The following is a 19,179-nucleotide window of genomic DNA, read 5'->3' on the forward strand; positions in this document are numbered from 1 at the left end:
ATTCTAGTCTGGCTCAGGCACGAAGCCTGCTCGGTCATCAAGAGCCAGTTGGTTTTTCTCAGCCCTAGGAAATGGCAAACCACTTCTGAAAAAAAAACCTTTCCCAGAAAACTGCAGGAACTTGTCCAGGAAGTTTCTGAGAATCGGACATAATTGACTGGAAGACAACAAAACCCTACTATTGCTGTATCTCCCATGGCCTTCTGAGACTTTGACAACATGAGTGTTTTTAAGCTAGGAACAGGCAATGGAGAGAAAGAACTCTGTCCAGCCTTTTTGGAACAATTGGTGAACCCCAAATCCTCCTCTTTCCCAACAGATTCCTTTTACAATGCCCTTTCTTCTGCCCAATTATTAATTGGCTGAACCTGCAGTTTGCAGAAAGCAATAACTTTATTTAAGTCCTAGACAGCACAAACTATTCAGACAAGGAGAACAAATCCAAATATTTAAAATATAGTCCATATTTCAATATAGTACCGTGGGATGGGAAGGGGAAGAATCTAGATCATACTAGATTAGATTATTTATCCCTCCATTTGATAAAATGCATACTCTGAAAATATGAAAAATATGTACATAATATTTTATTGTAAAATAACTACCACAATCTTTTGGAAGACATCTTTACCCAAAAGAAGATACTGAATAAGCAGAAAAACAGAGATACACCTCTATCTCTGATGACCCTAAGACAGTTGGCTATATATATATATGCTCAGAAATAGTTAGGTAAATTTTCACTGGAGATAAAATAAATCACCAAATTGTTGATTTTGCATAATAAAATGAAAAGATCAATAAACCTTGCATTCCTATAGAAAAGATGGATGGGGGTTGTTTGAGAGTTAAAGCACATATGAATCAAATGTGTATCTGAATTGCTAACCTATGTGGGTGACTGTAGGGATATTATTTTAGTTTTGACTAACCTTATTTATTATTATACCTGATCCTGAATACAATTCAATATAGTTCTGCCTCAGGAAAATTGGGCAGTTTGGTTTGGTCCACATTTTAAAGGAAAAGTAACAATGCATATCTCAGATTGCATTATAATTTTGGGATTCTGCTCTTCTCAGGATATTGTAATACAAATCTCAGGTCACAAATTGCATACAAATATATAGGGAAAACACAAATGACAGTTACTGAAAGATCCATATGAAAATAAATGCCATTTTTCTGGCAGATTTGATTAATTATGAGTGTTTAATAGAAGTTATATGAGATGTAGAGCAGTTTAAGGGTTTTCCTTAGTAAATAAGAGTTAGGTCATACTATTTTTAAAACATTATCTTAAATTTAACCAGACATAAATCTCAAATGCAATTAATTGTGACTCTGCCAGAGAAGATATCTTTGTTGGGGTGAAAAAGAAATCACTTGATATTGCTAATTGTAGCCAATTGACATTGATTTCATGAATTATTTGCTTACATTTATGCTGCCCATTTTCCATTCTGACACTGAGATTTAAAATGGTGAAATACAATGCCACACAAAATGACATTAATGAATGAAAGCTAACCTAGTCAGCACACATTGTTCTCACTGCCAAAGCTATTTTACTTTTCAAAAACAGGTGGATAATAATCTATTGGCTATGGTACGTACGGTGGAGGCTTTTCACCTGACAAGTAATAGGCTGGTGTGTATAATGGAGGAGCATTAGGAGGCACCCCATGGTTACAGCTGGCCTGAGAAGGTGGCTGGGGGTCATCAGCTAAAGATACATCAGTAGACGAAGATGTTGGGAAATTGCCGGTAGGCTGCACCAAGACAAAGAAAAAGCTTGCAATGAAGCTGAAGTGTAAAACAGTAAATGTATGCTGATAAACTTCATAATTTCTAAGCCCCAAATTCTGGATTTGCCACTGCAAAGTTTTACACGCACACATGCACTTGACCTACTTCAACCTACATCATTCTCAAGCCTAAACCATAATGTTTTGTTTTTTTAATTTATTTTGGTGTAGTGATGATATAAGAATCCAGCCAAACAAAAGGAAGAATTGAGACACATTTATATATAACGAACCACAGTTTGAAAATACTTTTTAAGTGGGTAACTCTTTGGTTGTTTTAATTATATCTTGTTGTGATATTTAAATCCAGAATCCCAAGCTTCTGGTTAGTTTAGTCCTTGGCCCAATTCTTTGTCTGTTGCCAGAAGCAATAAAGCAAACAAACAAGCTTGTGCTTATCTGTAGGATTGACTCTGCTTGTTCTTGCCTTGTCCAAGGACCATTGGTAAAGTAACTCTTGGCTTAACACGATCTGTAAACATTGTCTGTGTTAGCTTTCAATATCAACAAAACTCTGATTTATCTGCTTTGTTTTGATTCTTTGTCTGCACAAACCCATTTCTGTTGACCTTATAAATCAGTGTTTATCAAAAGTGGCAACTTTTAAGATGTGAGGACTTCAGTTCCTAGAATTACCAGCCAGTCTATTCAAATTGTTAAGCTTGAGAAATGCTAACATAAATGTTAAGCTGTGGTAGCAATAGATATTCCTCCTAACACACACACGAAAATATGCTCTTTTGTCCACTTGGTATTCATCGCACAGGCTTGGATTAGAGTAGTCAATATGCACCCATAGATTCACACACAAAATTCCCCATTATAAAAGCAATCCAGGATGGCACTGTGAATGCCAGATGTATTGGCACACCTCGTGTACTCTACCTGAAGGGGCAGATGATAGGAAGGATAATGAGGAACAGAAGCTGCTGAAGGACAAAATCCAGCATATGTCAAGATCTGCTGAGCAGGATTGTAAAGGATCTGTGGTGGCGGAGCAGAGCTGAAGGCAATTTGGGAAACAGGCACCTGCAATGGCAAGAGATGAATCAATTTTACTTCCTCTCCAAGTCTGATTTCAATGCTGAATACTTTTTCCCTTGATACATTAATCACCCCTCCCCAAATAATATGCCATTCCATTTGTATAGATGGGCAAATGAAAGCTTTTTAAAAAGAGAAATCAATCTTTTTTTTACCTCGTTTAAAAGTCCACTGTTTTGGCAACAAGCCTGCTTTTATTGGAGCTTGTAAAACAAGCTAGTAATGGGGCTGGCAAGTTCTCTTTTCTAAGGCTGGAAGAATCCACACAACACTACAGGGCAGCAAAGTGTTAGAGCAAAACTAGATAGCTTTAAGATTGGGAGGGGAATTCTGAAGTCCACCATCGTAAGGCTGCCAAGGTTGAGGAACAATGAGCTAGAGGGTTCTATAGGCCAACATCTAGCAGAAAAATTCTGTTTCCTTCAGTTGTCTTTTGAACGTTTGTTTCTAGTATAATCCAGTTTTTTGTATTCTATTCATTCGGGCAAGAAGAAACATTCTTTTAAGACAATGCTTCAAGCTTAGGTTAGGGAATTGCAACTGCAGTATTCCAGGTTAACTATAGTAGCCGTCAGACTTGGATATTACATGGGGTGGGGGGATTTGGCAGTTGCTTTCTGCCAAGAGTGGATTTTTATATAAAAAGTCCAACTCAGCACTGCATGACTGCTTTAAGTTGCCTTTCTTTCAGTTGCCTAGCAAATCTTGATTTGTGTCTCCTAAACAATCATTTATTTCCCGGCCCCCGTTTGCAAATATAAATACTTAATAAAATAAAATTGTCCACATTAATTAACATGAACAGTTAGTATAACACTGTCAAACTTTTAAATAAAAGTGAAGCCTGATCACTCAGTATGCAATGCCAACCAAAAGTTCCAAGATATTTCTATTATCCTAACTACATCCCACCATCCATGTTAATTACATTGTTGGCACAGTCCATTCTAAAAAATAGCAACCCAGGCATATTCCATGGAGGATAAAACTTTATGACCAGCAGAGAATTATGATGCAATCTTAAATTTGATTAGAATTGCATGTAAAACTGCCAAGAGGAAGATCAGAAGTTTTATATATTAATAAAACTTAATATATATTAATATATACAAGTATATATTAATCTTTTCTGCTCTTTTCCATTCTTTTCATTTTTCTATGCCCATTTTTATTGGTCTTTTCTTTTTCACATTTACTTCACTATATGTTTGAATGTATTTCTTATTGTGCATGTAATTTTTTTTAAATAAAAGTCTTTTAATAAAAGCTATTTTTAAAAAATATGACCAGCAAAGAACACATTATAAATTATAGCATATGTATACAAAGATGACAGCTGGATAGAAGTCTGTAGTAGATTTCAAATTCCAAATGCTGCACAGCCCTATTAGACAATGGCATGTGCTTGTTACAATTCCTTAGAATTATTTCTTTAAAAAAGGCAATGCCCCAAAGCACTAAAAATGTTGGAGTTTTCCAAAGAAACTAAAGTGAAGAATATTTAGTGCAGATTCAATTGATAAGTCACTAGTATATTAAATAAAAATAGATTTAGTCTATCCGAGCTGCAAAAAAATCTAGACATCCATAAAAGGCAGCAAACCAATAGAGAAAACTCTAATTTTCCACTATGTAGAATGCATTAAGATTTTGGCAACTCAGATATGATAGTCCTATTCAAGGTAAAACAGAGGAATGCTTTCTCAATTGCATGAAATCTAGATAAGCAGCTTTGTGAGATTTAACTAAGATGATTAGGTGAAAATTATTGTAAACAGAAAAACCTAGGAATTGTAAACATACTGCAGCAAGCTAGGTTATTTTAATCAAGCAAGGAAGTTGACATTTGTTTTTCATTTTGAATTTTTTTTCATTTTACAGTTCCTGAACTAATTTCGACCCGGACATCATCAGGAAGCTTCTGTGCATGTGCAGCCCCGTTGTGAACTGGTAGTAAAGGTAAGTAGAACCCACCCCTGGAACACAGTCTATCCATGGTCACCAGGATTAGAGTTAATTTTAAAGTGGCTTTATATTTAGAGTCCCTCCAGGACACTATAAGATAATTCTGAGCTGTGAGAACACACCATCAGCAACTATTTAATTCAAACACATATTTTTCCTTGGTCACTTCAGCTGTCCCAGGAAAACAGGCCTCTAAGGAGGGACGTATAAGTATAAATTTAGGACATCCATTTATACTCTGGGTTCAAGTCCAAAGTACTGCATATTTGTATTTTATTTTGCCAGGACAACATAAACATGCTAGTATGGATTAATGTCCATTAATAGCAGGCAAGACTTACCACATCTTTAAAGGCTCCAAGTATGGCTGCTGTGATTATGCCAAGGAACAAACCAATGATGTTTAAGACGGTGGATGACCAAAGCAATCGATAGAGGTGAACCACATCCTGGCAGCTGCTCACTCCAAGGAATTCATAATAGCTGGTAGAGTGTTCTGAGCTGGAAACAGGATATCAGAGCTTTAACACCTGATGGAAAGCTATATGGTACCATTCCAACTTTGTCCCTTCTCTCTTATAGTATTTCTTCCTTTGAAATCACATCTGTCAGAATGTATTAACTCCTTCTTTTCCTGCCCTCTTCCCCTTAACAATAACTGTCTGGGTAAATTGGCAAGATTAAAAACTCTAGCAAGGTGCTGGTATTAAGAATGTGAAAACATTTGTAGTTTTAAGGAGGAATACCATGTTTCCCCGAAAATATAAGACCCTGTCTTATATTTTTTTTGTCAGCAAAAAAGGCACCAGTTCTTATTTTCGGAGGATGTCATCCACTGACTAACCTCACTTGCGTGCGTCAACCCCGGCCTCCTTTTCTCCGTCAGAGGTCTTCAGGAACTTCTTCTGTGGCCAGCAAGGCTTTCCTGAAGGCCTCTGCAGTCAATAACAGAGCTCTGAATCAATCCGGAGCTTTGTATCAGCTACAGAGGCCTTCAGAAAAGTCTTGCTAGCCTTGCCGGCTGCAGAAGAAATGGGCTGGCGAGGCAGGTGTCAGGGTGTGTAGGCCTGGCTACAACTGTCCAAAGGTAAGTAGTAGGGCAGCTCTACTCCCCCATCCCCACCCTAGCTTAATTTTTACCCGAGCATTCTCGAGTGGGTGGGATCTTAATTAGGGCTTAGTTTTTGGGGGTAGGGCTTATATTGGGCACATGTGTAAAAATCAAGCTAGGACTTATTTTCAGGGTAGACTGAACAGGGTACATTTTAGAACAGGGTACATTTTTTTAAAAAAAAGTCCATATTTTACACTGGGAAACATTGTATAGTTAAATCCTTGTTACCATTATGTTCTTCTGGCCTCTTTTCTGGATGACGGGAATGCACTTTACCCAGGGCTGCCTTTGAAGAGCATTTGGAAGTTTCAGCTGGTTCAGAATGCAGGAGTGCGAGTAGTAAATGCTGCCAGTTATTCAGTACATGGACCCCAATACTCTGTGAACTACAGTGGTTGCCAATGTGCTTCCAGGTGTTATTCAAGTTACTGGTTGTCACTTTTAAAGCTCTTTGTGGATTGGGACTGGGTTGCTTGAGGAACCATCTCTCCCAAATTGTTTCTATTCATCTGATCCAGTCAGGCAGGATGGACCTGCTTCAGCTCTCATTGAATAGAGGATGTTAGTTGGTGAGCCTAGAAGACACATCTTTTCTGGGGTTGCACCCAGGAGATGAGGATGGCCCCAGCCCTGCTGGCCTCTCCGAATGCTCTGAAGACGTGTTTCGATGCCTGGGGTTTACAGGGTGCAGGGATCAGCGTATTGGTTATGCTCGTGATTTTAGTTTGTGTTGCTCAAACACTGTGTATTTTACCTTTTGTAAGGTTTATAATTGTTTTTGTTTTATTCTAACTTTGTTCGCTCCCCTGAGTAATTTAGTGGCCATGTATATTGGATAAGTAAATAAATGTATAAACTATTATTGTAACAAAAATGTTACAATACAAGGGAATTCTTACTTACACTTACTTACTTACTTACTTACTTACTTACTTACTTACTTACTTACTTACCGTATTTTTCGGGCTATAAAACACTCTGGATTATAAGACGCATCTAGCTTTTGGGGAGGAAAACAAGAAAAAAAAATCTGCCTCTGCCTCTGCCTTCCATCAATTTGCCTCCTTGCAGCAAACAGGAACAGCCTGGTCAGCTTCAGCACAGCCTGATTTAGCACGGGTAGCTGATTGGCGGTTGGATCTGCCAGAATACCACAAATCAGCTGTTCCAGGCTGTGGGGATGGCTGCACCCATCAGCACGGTCACCACCCATCACCGCTGCCACCTATTCCCGCCTCCACACGTCCCATTTTGCCCTCCGCGTGTCCCATTTTTGGCCTCTGCGCGTCCCATTTTCATCCTGTTCCAGGCAATCACTGCCGCTGCCACCTATCCCCACCACCTGGAACAGACCAAAAATGGGAAGCGTGGAGACAGAAAATGGGGCACGTGGAGGGAGAAAATGGCATGTGCGGAGGCGGCGATGGGTGGCGACAATCTCCGCAACCTGGAACAGCTGATCGGTGGTATTCTGGGAGGTAGATCCAATTGCCAATCAGCTGCTCATGCTAAATCAGGCGTGCTGAAGCTGACCAGGCTGTTTGCTGTTTGCTGCAAAGGGGCAAATTGCTGGGAGGCAGAGGCCGAAGGGTGGTGGCTGGCGGGTGGGCAGGGCTTTGGCAACATTCACTCTATAAGATGCACAGACATTTCCACCCACTTTTTTGGGGGGGGGAGTGTGTCTTATAGTCTGAAAAATACGGTACTTATTTATTTATATTATTTGTTCATGTCTTTATTATTTTTACAAATAACTCAAAGTGACAAATATATCCAACACACTTTCTTCTTTCTATTTTCCCAGCAACCCTGAGAAGTGGATTGGGCCCAAAAGCACTCAATTGATTTTGGTGGCTAAGAAGGAACTTTAATTCATAGTCTCCTGCTCTCTAGCCTGGTGCCTTATGAAAGATGGGAATGAACAACTCTAAAAACCAGATATGGTGAAATGCATCAACTTAATTTTATTTTCACCCAATCTAGAAAACTCCTGAAATTAATGCAATTAATTAATGCAATTAATACAATTAATAAATGGCAATTAAGGTGTAATACCATATCCTGATGACTTGTTAAAAATCTTATAAGGGATTTTGTGAAAAGTAATCCATTATTTTTAAAATCTGAAATCATTATCTCTATATTTCATGAACAATTTTAAGTTCATCCTTGAGATTAATGTTTTAAGACATGCCTCATAAATAAGGTTCAGGGGATAGGAGGGTTTAAACATGGTGTATCTATGCTTTTAGTTGTTACCTACCTATTAATAAGTATCTGACTATAAGTGCAAAAATAAATGAATGATACTATTAAACAAGGCATTTGTTTGAAAAGGACTATGATTACAGAGCAAAAAGAGAGGATAAATCTTAACAAAGAACCTGAATGGGGCTCATCCATTCAGTTGATGTCCTTGGGCCAAATTTTATTTCTCCTTGGAGTCTATCAAAAACCTTATAAATCCAGGGTTAGGTTAGGATTAAGTAGGCAGTGGCAGTGGCTTCTCTTTTTCTCATGAGCACTTACTACTGTCAAATATCTGAGTTGAGACTTAGGAATTAGGAATCTATCTATCTATGTATCTATCTATGTATCTATCTATGTATCTATCTATCTATCTATCTATCTATCTATCTATCTATCTATCTATCTATCTATCTATCTATCTATCTATCTATCTACCTATCTATCTATCTATCTATCCATCCATCCATTGGTGGGATTCAAATAATTTAACAACTGGTTCTCTGCCCTAATGACCAGCTTGGTAGGCATGGCTGGGTGGTCATGTGACTAGGTGGTCATGGCCAGGGTGGGCGTGACACAGGACTCATGTGGTGCTAAGGCAGGACTTCCCTGAGACCCTCCCTCATCCTCATTATACAGGTAATCCTCCAGTTACAAATATAATAGAGCCTGCCAATTACATTTGTAACCTGGGGGTTCATTTGATTGAATCAATCACATTAAATGAACATGACCACTCCCTGTTTTCCCCAATGCATTTGTTAATCAAATGCGCAGGTCTTTAAATGCACATGAGATATCTCAGGCTAAGGAACAGCATGTGGGGCCTAATGCTGGAGCAGACCATCCAAGGCATCCCCCAATCCACTGAGATACCTGGGGTCCCCACAATTGCTTCCCCCACCCCATCCTGCCCTGCTGGGTCTCCACAGACTGCTTTGCTAGCATCTCAGATTCCACTTACTGCTCCCCACCCCATTTCCCATGGATTACTTACTTTTTGAAAATCTCGAGGTCCAGAAGAGGCTGACCCACTGGCAGAGAAGCCAAAGTGTTTTATTCAGATGATGGTAAAGCTGTAAGAATGTGAAATCTAACGAAAACATTTTCACCAACTTCTGAGTAAAAGACTTTCGCTTGGAGCCAACTTCAGGGATTGAGGTAGCAACAGCAGCCAACCAACGAGCAGCTTGCTTCCTTTGGGGCTCCCCTTGAAGAGCACTCGGAGGCTCCAACTGGTCCAGAATACGGCCACGCGGGTAATTATGGGTACAACTCATTGCGCCCATGTAACACCTCTCCTGCGCGAGCTGCACTGGCTCCCAGTGGTCTTCTGGGTGTGATTCAAGGTGTTGGTTACCACTTTTAAACTGCTCCATGGCTCAGGACCTGGGTACTTACGAGACCGCCTTCTGCCACCGATAGCCTCCCACCGACCAGTTCGCTTCCACAGAGAGGGACTCCTCAGGGTGCCGTCGGCCAAATTATGTCAACTGGCGACACCCAGGGGGAGAGCCTCCTCTGTGGGAGCCCCTACCGTTTGGAATGAACTGCCCCCGGACATACGGAAGATCTCTGATCTCCGAGTTTTCCGCTGTGCTCTTAAGACCCTGCTCTTCCGACAGGCAGGGCTAGCTTCATAATTGATTTTTAAATTCAGAGTTCTTAAATTTTTTGGGTTTTTTAGCTAATTTTGGCCTTAAATGTAATACTTTTAAGAATTTTTAAATTTAAATTGTGATATTTGTATTGTGTTTTACCTGGCTGTACACCGCCCCGAGTCCCTCGGGAGAGGGGCGGTATAGAAATAAAATTATCCTTATCCTTATCCTTTGTCTCATTGGGCTGTACTGCAAGGCCCTTGTTGATTGGCTGCCATGCCCCAATCCTTGAAGCTGTTCATTTGAACTAGCCAGTCAGCAGCAAGCAGACTGGGCCCAAACTTGGCAGAGAAGCCGAAGTCTTTTATTCAGTTGTGAAAAGTTGCTTTCCTTACATTTCATGTTCTTACAGCTTTACTGGCTTCTGAATAAAAGACTTTGGTTTCTCTGCCATGTGGGTCAGTCTCTTCTGCAGCTCTTCAAAAAGTAAGTACAGTAAAGCCATGGCAAATGGGGTGGGGAGGGCTGGATCGGCCCCAGGGACCCTCCATTCAACCTGTAACAAGCTGGGGGAGGCCTAGGGAAGCTCAAATGGGGCCTGGGATGGCTGGATCAGGCCCAGGGACCCTCCATTTTGGCCCTTAACAGGCCGGGGGAGCCCTAGGAAGGCCCTGTAACAGGCCGTTCACACCGGCAAAGAGGCGAAGGAAGGCTCACCAGGCAGGCAGGTAGCTGGGCCACATGGGAGGCAGCAGAGAATGGTGAAGGAAGGCTCGGAAGGGAGCTGGGCTGTGTGGAAGGCTGGTGTGAAGGCAGGCAGGTGGGCTGGGCTGTGGGGGCCACGTGGTCAAGGTAAGCGAGCTAGCGAGCGAGGGAGCCAGAGAACAGCAGCTGCTATGTTGTGGCCAAGGCAGGCAAGTGACATAAAGAGTGACTGGGAAGGGAGGGGTGGACGGGGCAGGGCCAGCCAGTGGCGTGATTAGCCGGTTCTCCGAACTGTGCAAAAATTTAACAACTGGTTCCCTTGAACCAGTCTGAACTGGCTGTATACCACCTCGGTATCTATCAATCAATCTATCTATCTATCTATCTATCATCTATCTATCTATCTATCTATCTATCTATCTATCTATCTATCTATCTATCTATCTATCTATCTATCATCTCTCTCACTCGCTTGCTCGCTAGCAAGTTTATATGGCCATACATTTCACAAAAAGTTACTCTGGGCAACATACAACAAAGTTCCCTTCTCCCCCTCCACAGCTACCCTGTGATAGGGTTGATCTAAGGCAATGGTCCTCAACCTTTCTGGCTCCATGGACCTAGCTCCTATGCATGTGCAAATGAAGCTTCATTGTGCATGTGCAAATGAAGCCCGCCACTTGAGTGGTCCAGTTCCCAATGGGCCATGAACTGCTACCGTCCATGGACCAGGGGTTGGGATCTCTAACCCTGGTCTAAGAGATACTTACTTTTCACAGTTATATAAATCACAGCAGTAACAGGTGTTACTTTTCACTTTCAGCTGGCATTTGTTATTTAAGGCATAACAGGTCACCTGTAAAGAGAAGGCAACTGATAATTATTAGTGCCACCCATTGTGCCAGATTATTGCTGAACCTCTTATATGGGTGGGCAACCAGGAGCCACCGGAAGATTAGAAAAAAAGTATGCCAAATTTGCTTTCAGGCTGCTTGAATAGGGTTGTATTTCACCAGAACAGAAAGGCCTTCACTGAAATTCCAAAGAAATTGCCCCAAAGAAATTCCTTCCTCGTCCCACCAGGTAATATCCTTCCAAGATGAGCAAATCTAGCTAGGCTAGTCACCAGGGCCTCACTAATGTATCACATATAACCGATGAAAAGGCAGGGTTGAGGACAATCTGGATTCTTAGATGATTTTCCTGTTTCTCTCTGGTTGAACTGTAACTCCCCAACATGTTTGCATGGATGGCTGCTACTGTCCCTGAGGACATAATTTATAATATTTACCAACAGCATGGCAATGCCGAGAACATGTAGAAGAGGCTGTTAATAGGTGAGTGTGTTTTTGAGTTATTCCTGTATCTTGGTGACTGCCTGGGCTAGTCTCTGCAGTTTCCTTGGCAAGATTGCAGAAGTGGTTTGCTATTACCTCCTTCTTAGGAATGAGAGACAAGACTAGAACTCACAGCCCCCTGTTTCTAGCCTGATGCCTTAACTCAGCATTTGTCATTCTTAGCAATTCTAAAATGACTGGTTTTCAACTCCCAGAATTCTTGGTTGCTAAGGTTGAGAAATACTGTCTTAAGACTACACCGAACTGGCTGTCGATGAATAAAGGTGTTCCAAGATATTTTATATATCTGTATGATATACTGAGGATAAGGGGACTTTGATCCACTGAAATCTGTGTGATAATAAGCTATCTAGGAAAAGGTTGGGCTCCCAATTATTGAACTATTGAATGCTAAACTGCCATCTTTTAGGGATGCTTTCAGCTGGATCTTGCCTTGACAGGGCTTGGCCCATTCAATTCGAAGAGCCGATGCCATTAAGTAATTTATTATCATGTACCCTTGTTTTTTAGGAAGGAAAAAAATGATAGGAAGAATGAAAACTATAATATTTTATTTCACAACTCAGATATAATAATCAGCAATGCTGGCCAGACAATCCTAAACCCCAGAGATGTTTCATAGATGGAGCAAGGATGAAGCTAAGAACCTTGTTGGTGGGAGAAACAATAGGAAAGAAATGAGGAAGGAGGAGAATTTACAGCTTCTGGTTGTTGTTTTTAAGTCACCTGATTTCAATCAGTGGGAAGGAATAAATGTAGGCTAGCTCTGAGCTGCTCTGAGATGCCTATTTTCTTTGATCCATTGTTTTTACATTAGTTTTCAACTCTGGAAAACCTAGCCTCATCAGTAAAGGGAAAGATAATCATTTTTCCAGGAATGGAATCCTCCCCCCTCCTCATTTTTTCCTAGAATTGATCTCTGTTTTCTGAAACATGATTGGGAAGCAGCAATTGTTTTCAGAGCAATAAGATTTCATTTCATTTTTCATTGTTGTTTCAGATTTGGATTAGGTTCCTTCTTCATTTGATAGAAATTCAGCTGGGCTCCTACTGAGGTTACCCTTGTAAGGTCTAAAGTTTTGCTATTATTAAGTATTATGATTCCTGTAAATCCCGAGAAACAAAAAGAACATGCAATGGTGCATATCTGGAGCTTTGCAATATGCATTATTTGCATTTTCAGTTCTGCTTTATTTGCTTTCTATTATCTCCTTCTACAGTCCCCATTTTGCAACACTAGCTTTGAAAACAGCACATTTCACAGACGCTGCAAAATCAATTCTGTGTGACAATTCTGTGAGGCTAATAGACTAAGACAGATGTGCAAAACCTCAAATTCCACATGAAAAATTAATAACATAAATGAATTGCACAGAGATGAGCAAATTAGAATGAATCTATGTAATTGCTTTTCAAAGATGCCAGGGCTGTCTGCAAACTATAGTTAAAAAAAAAAAAAAAAAGGCAAGATGGTAGTTGTGATGTCCAGACAAGGCACAGAAAAACTGATACTGCATTCATCAGATTGTTGCAGCCACCATCTTGATTTTTTTTTTTTTTTTTTTTGCCAATCCTGCATGTTTTAGAGTGTGAGAAAATTAAGAGCAATGATGGTGAACCTTCAAATATGTCCTGAGAATTGATGTCAGAGTTCAGGGCTCCTGAGACAAAAGCCACTTGGCTGTCCAGCCAAAATGGGTAGGAACGTAAGGAAAATTGTCAATTTTCAGGATGGCAGATACTCATTGCACTGGTTTCCATATTTGCTGGGTAATTAAGCATAGAACAAAAAACTGCCTGAATAAGTAAAAATCCTAAAACTGCTAGAGATCAAAGTTGCATTGAACAGGGGCCAGTGAAGCATCTTGTAGAGGAGAGGCAAATGGTGAACCTTAAGGTATTTGTAAAAAGAATAAAGGCAAGATACAAGCAAACAAACTTCAGAAGCAGGGTGCAGCCAGAGCATTAAACATCAATATATATATATATAGAATTCCCTTGCTTTTGCCAATAGTAGCAGAAGCAGAATGTGTTGTTCAAAGTAGCTGAAAAATATGCAAACATGTTAAAGGTAAACGTTCCCCTCGCACATATATGCTAGTCATTCCTGACTCTAGGGGGCAGTGCTCATTTCCGTTTCAAAGCCGAAGAGCCAGCGCTGTCTGAAGATGTCTCCATGGTCATGTGGCTCACCTGACTAAACGCCGAAGGCGCACGGAACGCTGTTACCTTCCCACCAAAGGTGGTTGCTATTTTTCTACTTGCATTTTTTACATGCTTTCAAACTGCTAGGTTGGCAGAATAATAATAATAATAATAATAATAATAATAATAATAATAATAACAACAACAACAACAACAACTACTACTACTACTACTACTACTACTACTACTACTACTACTTTATTGTCATTGTACCTGTATACACAGTATACCAATACAATGAAATTCACTTAACATCCAAAGAAGCTGGGACAAGTAACGGGAGCTCACACCGTTACGCAGTGCTAGGGATTCGAACCACTGAACTGCCGACTTTTCTGATTGACAAGCTCAGCGTCCCCCGTAAACATGTTAAAGAGGCCTTAATTTTATTTCTCAGAAAACAGCAGTTCATTGAATAGGTTAAGTTTAGATTGCCTCTTGGGGTTGTATCCCCACACACAGACACACATCCTATTTTTGTTTTGTTTACGCGGATGCTCTTTTTATTCAATAGGCTGGAAGTATATGCTGCCAAAACAAAACAACAAAAAACTCCTGAGAGTAACAGGAACCAAAATGTTACTTCAGCCCCAGGATTATGTCTGAGTGCGCCTGTCTTTGGCTGAAGACCAGAAGAACTCCAGATAGAATCTGCAGACATTCTTGAATTTTGTCAGGTTATTACAATTAAAAGTTGAAGTTTGGAGGCCAATATAAATCATCAGCAATTAAGGTAACTTGGGTACATCTGACCGAATGTCATTCCGCACAAACATCCGCAGGAAAAGAGCAATGGCATTTTCCAACAAATCATTTATGTAACAAGAATGGAATGAACTTCTGTTCCAAAGCAAATATTCTTGCCACACATACAATAGCATTTCTTTGCTGCCAAAATACAGAAAATAAACCTCCAGCGAGCGCTGAGATTAAAAAACAGTCACCTTGTAAGTCACCTTTCCATGTACTGTACAAAGCTAGATCTTAATCTAACAATAATAGCTTACCTCTGTCTGGTAGGCATCAAATAAGTATCCAATTCCACTTGTATAATACTGGCACCTTTTAGTATACAAAGGCCTGGGTTCCTAGAAGAAGGAAAAGAAGAAAAATAAAGAAGAATTAAAAATGTGCTTTAAGTTACAATCAGTGATGGGATTCAAGTAATTTAACAACCGGTTCTCTGCCCTAATGATTTCTCCCAAAAACCAGTTTGCCAAACTGCTCAGAAAGTTAACAACCGGTTCTCCCGAAGTGATGCGAACTGGCTGAATCCCACCACTGGTTACAATACAGATCTATCTTTACTTCTCCTATGCAGCTAAGCTCTGGGAGGTTTTAAGTGACATCCAGATACAATCCAGATAATTTTGAACTTTGTCAACTATTTCCTCTTCAGCATACACTGATTTGCTTGGATATTAATTAGCATTGAGCATTGACTCAATTTAACAGAACAGAATAACAAGAGTTGGAAGGGGCCTTGGAGGTCTTCTAGTCCAACCCCCTGGTCAAGCAAGAGACCTTATACCATTCTGGACAAATGACTGTCCAATCTCTTCTTAAAAGCCTCCAGTTTGGTCAGGAAATTCTATTTTTGGAAAATAAGTGTGTGCATGTCTAAAACAGAAGTAAGTCATAAAACGGAACATGCATTAATGTTTGGAATACATATTTAGATCAGATTTCTGAATCTAGAAAAGAAAGGAATAGTTTTAAGATGACTGTTCTATGCCACTACTACTTAATGGCATAATGAATTGGTTCATTACCCTTCTCCCTTCTCAAATTCTTCCAAATCTCTGGAGCAGTTCTGAGGGTGGTTTGACACAGGAGGGGCAGGAATTAAGAATTCTTCTCATTGACAGAGTAGCATCTGAGAAGAGAAAAATACCATGGAATCTGCCCTCAAGTTATTTTTCTGAAATGTTTGGTGGTTTGAAATCTTCCCTTAAGCCCTTTGGGAATTAGTAGTGTTTTAATCTATGTAAGATAACATCTCTTATGCTATGACATCAAGGGAACTTTAAATTATATAGAAACCATTACCTGCCAAAGCAGATAAAAAAACCCCAAAAGGTTAGTTTCTGCTTTTGGCCCACAACAGAAAGATAGCAAGCTCTCAATGTTGAATTTTTACATTCTCGTTATTTGTTTCTGAGCATGCCAATCTTCTCTATCACAGTGCTTTTCAACTCACAAAACATGATGAGGGTGTACAACACATTCTTAAGGTAGCAGTCTGGTAAAATCTAGAGTACAATTATATAAATTTCCCTATTACCAAGTTATTTTGGAAGACCTGATCTTATGAATCAGAACTAACACTGACCCCTTTTTTGGCTTTGGGAAATTGTAGAAGACTAATCAAATATGTTAGAAATCTATGATTACTGAAACTTAAATCTATAGTCAACATAACAGATGCCAATTAAAGAAAACAGTTAACAATACCAGATGTAATTGCATCGTAGCTGTTTTTGTTATACCACTATTATGCCTTGGAGTGTTGACTGAGATATTTTAATGTTTACAAAGCAAAAATATAAAACTACAGCAATTATAAAAGAAGTGAGATAAAATAGAAATAAACCTAACCGCATCATATACGAAAGCCAAACTTTAAAGTGCTCGATTATCAATGTCTATTATTAGTTATTATATTTAATTTTGGTTTAATAGATTCTTACTTTTTGAATTATAAAAATGAAATCTCTTCGCATTGAAAATGAAGTTATAATACTATATTAAGTAACCATAAATATCTCTATGTCCTTGAATGGAATTAGTCTTGGCTAAGAAACAAAACCTGACATGGCCATTGTTTTAATGGCTCAAAGAGTAGATGGTTCAGTTCAGTCTTTGAGTGACAAACAAGTTTCACCTCAGATTCCTTGGAAGAATCACTGTGTAGTTTCCATGAACATTTCTAATTATGAAAAAATATACATGGGTGTGTAACAGTGATGGGTTTCAAAAATTTTTACTACCAGTTCTGTGGGTGTGGCTTGGTGGGCATGGCATGGCTTGGTGGGCGTGGCAGGGGAAGGATACTGCAAAATCCTCATTTCCTCCCGATCAGCTGGGACTTGGGAGGCAGAGAATAGATGGGGGCGGAGCCAGTCAGAATTTTTACCACTGGTTTTCCAAACTACTCAAAATTTCCACTACCGGTTTTCCAGAACTGGTCAGAACCTGATGAAACCCACCTCTGGTGTGTAAGTCCTCAGTGCCTTTTATTTAGAAAGTGATTCTTTCGTATTTCATATTTGTTGTGTGATATTAAAAACACGGACAGGTTTTTAACAGGAACACTGTAATTTCCATGCAGTTTGGTAGACAACTTCCATGAATATGATATTGGGCATTTCCTTTGTAAAATATCGGAGAGCAAGATTTGGATGTTCAAAACCATCAAAGAAATTGAGAGAAATAAAGAAACAGGATACAATCATTGACTAAATTATATGGAAATGAATGCAACGTGGCATTAACCATGTTGTGTATAGTTATGCAAAAAGCATGATGGAAGATCATAGAGTTAAATTCAAGTTTAAAGATAAAAACAGACATGCTCTACCAGAGCCACAATGGATGATGGAACTAAAGTTGATTTACTCCATCGAGAATTAAGACTTTCACTGTTCATAAAGCATATTCTGTTCAACTTCTCAAACTACATTGCACGTTTGAGACATGTGACAGTTATTCTCACATGACAGGTGTGGTCAGCCACAAATATTAGTGTTCCAGAAGCCAAATGGATGAAATTACTCCTTACTACCCACTTCGGCTCTTGTTTGTCCCTTTTACTCAGTAAATTCACACCCTTCCAAAGATTGAGTAATTGGGCCGAGGATTCTTAAAGTACTTTAATCAACAACTACTATTGCTGACAAAAGAAAGGCTTTATGTGTGTCAATATTATCACAACTTTGATAATTCCTTCCAGATATTCTAGTTAATCTCTGGACTTCCTAGTGTCTGTCCCTTTTTAGGCTATGTGTGCAAAAAATAGATTGGTAGATCTGCTGGCACAATATGGGACATTACAGTGGGTGTTTAGCTCCCAGATAAGCAACCATTCTACTACTAATAGCACCTGCTAACCTGAAGACTTCAGCTACAAAGGCTGCTGCATGGTCAAGTTGCTATTATTGCCACATCAGCTCCAAAATTAGCCAATTTAATTCTTTTTATATACATAAAACTCAAGTTTTTAACCTATTTAATTTCAGTCTGAACAGGACATAACATTTTAAAACTATGTTGCATATTAGAGCATGTGTGCCCTCTAGAGGAAGTAACAGGACCTGCTGGGCAAAAAACCAAGGAAGAGATCAGAAAACGCAAATTGACTAGCTGCTCTACACACTTTTATTCTTGCAGACTTTAGCCCTTGCTACCTTGTGGCAAAGACCATCCTGCTATTTTATCAATTTTTTAGATGCCATCATTTTAACACATATACCTTGGGCAGAGACCCTTAAAATGCTGAGAGATTTTCTCATTTAGTTTTGACCCTATACATTTTAATTTGACTTCTTAAGTATGAATATGCTTTTGGGGTACATATTCCAGGCACAGACTCTTTTAGCCTAGGTGTGTGAGAAAATCAACATGAAATTATACTTCAATCTATCAAGTAACAATAATGCGCAATAGCTACAGTCTGTTAATTAAAATACATTTGATAGAAAGTGAAACATCTACATCTGTAAACATCATTTCAGTGTTATTTTGCTGGTTATAAAATATAAAAACCAGGTCAGGATTAAATCAAAGAATAATACTGAAATTGAGATGAAAGAGTCTAGTAATTTAGATACTTTGGTTTAATTGATGCAAGGTTTAATTTTTCATATCTCGTAAACAGTGAATATATATACAATTTGCAATGCTTTATCTGTATATTTTAGCATTAAATATGGTAATATATTATGCACCAAAAATAATCTAGTACTTTTCATACAGAACTATATAAAGCTCCATTCTTTTTCAGATTGTAGACAGTTAGCACCTACCCCTATCCTAGAAGAATGAAATATTTTAGGAAATATTAAAAAGGCAGAATATTATATTTCCCCTAAAAGAGAAAGAGAAATCTTAAGGAGACAGAAACTCAGAGC

At 39.2% G+C, this 19,179-nt stretch overlaps 1 protein-coding gene across 1 annotated transcript in view; it reads right to left on the minus strand.

Moving 5' to 3' along the window:
• Window positions 1-374: 374 nt before the first annotated feature.
• The window catches only part of TMEM255B (transmembrane protein 255B), a 49,251-nt gene continuing 30,446 nt past the window's right edge, over window positions 375-19,179 (minus strand). Inside the window, exons 5-9 of the mRNA XM_034420457.3 lie at window positions 15,058-15,138; window positions 11,258-11,343; window positions 5,159-5,318; window positions 2,694-2,837; window positions 375-1,772 (exon numbers count right to left, since the gene is read on the minus strand). Coding sequence (XP_034276348.2) covers window positions 1,605-1,772; window positions 2,694-2,837; window positions 5,159-5,318; window positions 11,258-11,343; window positions 15,058-15,138 — 639 coding nt within the window. The 3' untranslated portion in view covers window positions 375-1,604. The remainder of the gene's footprint in view (window positions 1,773-2,693; window positions 2,838-5,158; window positions 5,319-11,257; window positions 11,344-15,057; window positions 15,139-19,179) is intronic.

The sequence above is a fragment of the Pantherophis guttatus genome, chromosome 5 (assembly GCF_059756535.1).
Source record: "Pantherophis guttatus breed Tessera chromosome 5, ASM5975653v1, whole genome shotgun sequence".
In the NCBI taxonomy this organism is placed as follows: Eukaryota; Metazoa; Chordata; class Lepidosauria; order Squamata; family Colubridae; genus Pantherophis; species Pantherophis guttatus.